The sequence below is a fragment of the Penaeus chinensis genome, chromosome 10, assembly GCF_019202785.1.
Source record: "Penaeus chinensis breed Huanghai No. 1 chromosome 10, ASM1920278v2, whole genome shotgun sequence".
Classification (NCBI taxonomy): Eukaryota; Metazoa; Arthropoda; class Malacostraca; order Decapoda; family Penaeidae; genus Penaeus; species Penaeus chinensis.
Window position 1 is genome coordinate 37524571 of NC_061828.1, and position 5000 is coordinate 37529570.

At 36.1% G+C, this 5000-nt stretch overlaps 2 protein-coding genes across 5 annotated transcripts in view; one reads left to right on the plus strand and one right to left on the minus strand.

Annotated features, from left to right (window-relative positions):
* The window catches only part of LOC125029489 (cobalamin trafficking protein CblD-like), an 18509-nt gene extending 17069 nt beyond the window's left edge, over positions 1-1440 (plus strand). For all 4 annotated transcript variants that reach the window (XM_047619404.1, XM_047619400.1, XM_047619403.1 and 1 more), the window contains one exon: positions 1087-1440. In XM_047619404.1, the coding sequence (XP_047475360.1) occupies positions 1087-1175 (89 nt within the window). In that variant the 3' untranslated portion in view covers positions 1176-1440. The remainder of the gene's footprint in view (positions 1-1086) is intronic.
* Positions 1086-5000, minus strand: part of LOC125029966 — a 9495-nt gene continuing 5580 nt past the window's right edge. The window contains exon 3 of the mRNA XM_047620160.1: positions 1086-5000. This exon is cut by the window's right edge and continues 830 nt beyond it. Within this exon, the coding sequence (XP_047476116.1) occupies positions 3746-5000 (1255 nt within the window). The 3' untranslated portion in view covers positions 1086-3745.

Below are 5000 nucleotides of genomic sequence, written 5' to 3' on the forward strand. Positions count from 1 at the left end.
GAAAAGCATATGATGTTGGTGGCAGACCTATGAGAAACTTGGAACAAGTAAGAGAGGGCGAGAGATACTGTGCCTGTCGTTGGCAAAATGAATAGAGTGTAGAAGTTGAACCATTTCAGTATGAGGGTCTATATAATAGTATGGTCTGTGCCAACATTGTTGTCTGCAGTAGAAACAGGCTGTGAGAGCTGCAGAAGAGATGCTGGCAATGAAGTTCAGGTTGACCAGATGGGAGAGAGTGAGAAGTGATGTTTATAGGCATATGAAAAGGGTGAAGGAGTTAGCTAGTAGAGAAGAGTTTGTAGAAATGTTTTGAGAATATGCTGAATGTGGTGAACAGAAAGGGGATGGGGTCACAGAGTCGAGGCCTAGTGCAGCAAGCAGTTATCTGAGAGATAGACTGAAAGCAGGATGGCTGACAACCCATGTTAGGTCACTGATATAGAGTAGGGAGAGTATGAGAGAGAAATGCATTGAGAAGGACAAAAAGTGATATTTAATGATGCAATGGAGGGGATATGGCTTACATATTTTTGTTCTTATGCATTGGTTTCATATGGCTCTGAAAGGAATAACTTAGTCAGGCCTTTCTTCTAATGGAGAAGATTGTAAAGCACTTAAACGAGGCCAGCAAAGGAGCCAGATTATTATCCTTCAATCCTGAAGCTAAGGTGAATGTCGGTGTTGGTTCGAAGAGAGAGAACTAATTGGAGACCACCTTGTGTAGGCCATTTCTTTGATAATTGGAACAAGGCCCAAGTATATAGGTGGATTAGATAGATTGGATTACCATAGGTATATGTGTACTGTACCATAATACATCAGGCAGTGCAAGTGATTTGTGTACAAGAGATATGAGATATACTGTTCTGTGTGGGAAGCTGTTGCAGAGGTTACATCTGGGTATAACATCATGGGATCACAGACGTGCATAAGGTAGGACATTACAGTAAAGATGTTCAGAATCATGCAACTGTTGTTTTAAGATTTAATATTGCTGCAGGAACCTAATCATTTAAGCCTCGTTGTGTGAATCTGAAATGAAAAATCTCTTCATTAAATTAAAATTACTAATATACTTTTCAGGCTCCATATTTACCAATGCTCCAGTGGATTCGGATGTCATGGAGCTAGCTTTGAGAAAGCACCAATCACCCCAATGTTCCTCCAGTTAATTTTTTGAAAATGTAAATGCATAGTCAAATCTTATATTTATGTACATATTACAAATTAATGTAATTTAAAAGAAAGAAGGGAAGAATTTACTTTTAGTACGAGTTTGCTAATTAGAGTTTTCTGTTATGAGACAAATACCCAGTTATTGGTACCAGTGTCTTTATTGTTCAACAGAGAAGGTTTGATTTTGAGTTTGCCTGTATATTTTGATGTATTCTCCTCAGGATAATGAAGCAGATTAAAAATAAAAAAAATATAAATTGATTTGTGTTTTATAGACATTTTAGAATTCAGTTGTCTATTAGATTTCTGTTTGAATGATAGGTTATGTAACATAATATTGTTTGAGTTGTGATGTATATTTTGTCAAATATACCTTGAAAAAACAGTCATTCTTTATATCGCCAGTACCAGTACAGCCATTCTTTATGTCTCACTGAAATATTTTAAAATGCTGAGGCATCTCTTGGCTCCCACTATGTGACATTATTTTATATAAAATTGACAAGAGTCCAATGTTGAAACATACTTATGCATCATATGAAGAATTTTTTTTTTAAATAATGCATCAAATTATAAAATTATTCTGCTATTGCCAATAAGCCATGGAATTGTGGTGATATTGTAATTTAAAAATTGTTTTAAAAGTTATCCAAGATAATTAGTTTTAGTGATGTGTTGGGTATCTGGAATAAAAGATCTGCAATTACACATTTGCATCTGCAAATGAGAAATGTGAATATTGCAAATAATCAGATATTTTATCTTCTATGAAGCTCCACCCTCTCTCTCTTTTGCTCTGTTTTTGCATTCTCGTTCTCCTCTCTTTTCTCTAACACCCTCCTCTCTCTCATAGACACTCAACCCCTCTCTGCCTATCTTGTTTTTGTAATCTATCTTTCCCATCTCTCTAGCTTTTCTCTTCTTTCTGTGTTTCTGTCTTCTCATTTAGTCCTATAAATCTACCAGTCTATTTACAAAAATTAAATAGAAAAAAACAAAACAAGATAGAATGAGAGAAGGGAGAGAGTATAAACAAAGGGACTGTCATATAGTAGAAGACGATGTGAGAATGCACGTAAGAGATCATAAACAGTGAAGCAGGATGTAGCAGAAATGCTGTGATGATTTTATTAGATTAATGAAATAAAGAGAATACAAAAGATATCTGAAACAAATTCTAAGGTAAACCAAGGGTACTGGTGATGAGTTCAACAATTTCTGATTTTGATAGATGGTTGCTAAGTCGTGTGGTCATCTTATGCACCTTTATCTTGATGAGAATATCTTTATATATGAAGCAATTTTTTTTTCTTAGGGCAGTTATCTATATTAGTCTTGCCTAGTCTCCAGTCTGAGAGGTACTGCATTCTTGTTCTGAATTTTTAAATGAACTAATCATTTGTCAGTCATTAGTTTTTGGCATTAGATATTGAATATCTTTAGCTTATGTGCACATTTCTTAACTCCTTTAGGGAGGAGGGGGGGGGGGGGAGAGAGAGAGAGAGAGAGAGAGAGAGAGAGAGAGAGAGAGAGAGAGAGAGAGAGAGAGAGAGAGAGAGAGAGAGAGAGAGAGAGAGAGAGAGAGAGCAGATAGGAGACTGAGACAGACAAAAAATACACCTGTAAAAATGTAAAATGTTGAGTATGATATTTCAATTACTGAGATCACTATTGAGATCACTGTTGCAACCAGAACAACCATTTTTACTTACCAAATAATCTGAACTTTTTTTCGTATATGCTTCAGGCAGCTTACTCATAATATATATATATTTTTTTATATATTTACAGACTCAAAATACACATCAGAATTTTTTAATGTATTTTTTGTCATTTACTTAACTTTCTCTGAACATTCGTAATTCTAGGTAACGTAACTTCTAAATCCAATTATATTTATGTGGATTCAGCTGGTATTCATCATTCCAAGTGCTTTATAAAATAGGAAATAAATGTGTAAAAGTGTAATGACTGAATTGAATGTCGACTGCAAGAAATCTTTTGGAAAAATAAAAAACAAAAATCACATTACATTGATATCACATCAGTAACATGCTTAATCTAGTTGGTCAGGTATTCATTCACCTGTCTGTTGCCAAAGATAAACTTAAAATTAACACAATTATCATGTAATTGTAACATAATATTAACAATATCATATTAGTAAAGAAATTAGTCTCATTTTTTTGCCTTAGCAGAAAAAGAGTTATCACATATTGCTGCTCTATTTTAATAATGAATATAAGATAAAACTGCAATTTTAACTCATTTGTTTACCACAGTAGCAGCAAGAGTGTAGGGAAGACCAAAATTCATGTAGACTGTCTGTATACAATGACATGTGAAGCATGAAACACTGTAATGATATGGAAAAAATATATGTGTGTATGATATGAGAAAAATCGTAAGTTTTAAATGTAGCAAGTTAACATTAAATCTACCCTGATATATTATATGGGGCATTGTCTCTTACTTATGTATACTCATTTATATCACAGGAAAGTTAATCATCCTTTTAGTAGGATTATCCTAAACATGGTAAGGGAATAATTTACTCCCAAACAAATTATTGTATGCAGATGAGGTGAGGAGGTCCAGAATGATTAATGCAATGAAGTTCCTCATCAGTAAGTCCCCAGCGAGCAAGATGACCCACGCTCCTGAGGGTTGGAAGGAGTGTCAGGCTCTTAACAGAGGCCAAAGTCAGATAGGGTGAAGCAACAGTGAATGACTGCAATGCATTTAGCTTTCCAGAGATCACAAGCTGTTTCACATGGGTGTCAGAGAGAGCACTGCCCTCCCATTCTGAAGCAACGAAGTCTAAACTAAGGCTATGTAATTTTTTACCAGAAGTGAGAAGATGCATTGTTGAATTTGGTGGCAGAAACTGCAGGCTAAGCTTCTCCAAACTGGAAAATGGGTCTGGAGAAAGACCTTTAGGATTTGACAGCCAACAATCTGCCATTGACAAAGACTTCAGTTCAGGTAGCTGAGAAAGTTCGTGCAGGCACTTGTCTGATATGTTAAAGCCTGTAAGACTGAGACTGTTGATCTGGTTTTTGTAAGTCAGGAGAAGTGGCAATAGAATAGACCCATTGAGTTTAGGAGCCGAAGAAGCAAAGGATGGATAATAATTTAGTTTAAAGTCTGTCAACTGAGTAAAGGCTTCTAATGCATTTAGGGTCTCCTCGGCGTTCAGTTCAACATTCAGCGATATTTCTCTTGTAGATGGACAGAGCCTACTAACTTCCAAAATTTCAGACCTTGTGGCATTACCCAAGGAAATCCTCTGCAACTTCAGTTTTCTTGCAATAGTGCTAACAGGTTCTTTTTCCAGTGATAACCCAAGTCTTGCATATTCACGGATGCATGGTTTGATGTCCCTGTGAGGATTGTAAAAATGTAACTCCGGAAACAGTACCAAGATGAGATGATAAACTGGAGATGAGATGTTCTGAAATGACATGCTAAATTTCCGTAAATACTTACTGAGGTGTGTTGATGGATACCGACAATCTCTAATAGCTTCAACTACTTCACTACCTGTTTTAAATGACAAGCCACACAACTTACTGATTATCCCTTCTTCTGTAACTGTACTGCTGCCAATATCAAGTTCCTGCAGTGATAGAGTAGAAATCGTCTCAAGGGCTGAGTTATCACAGAGGTCTGAATGAAGCGTTAGGCTTACGAGATTAGTTTTCTTCAGGAACTGTAGCAAAATGCCTTGGCACTCTAGCACAGCGGATTTACAAGACTTGAACTTGGCCTTCGGGAGCACCAGTCTACTGACTTGATCCGGAGGCAGTTTTTCATTTATC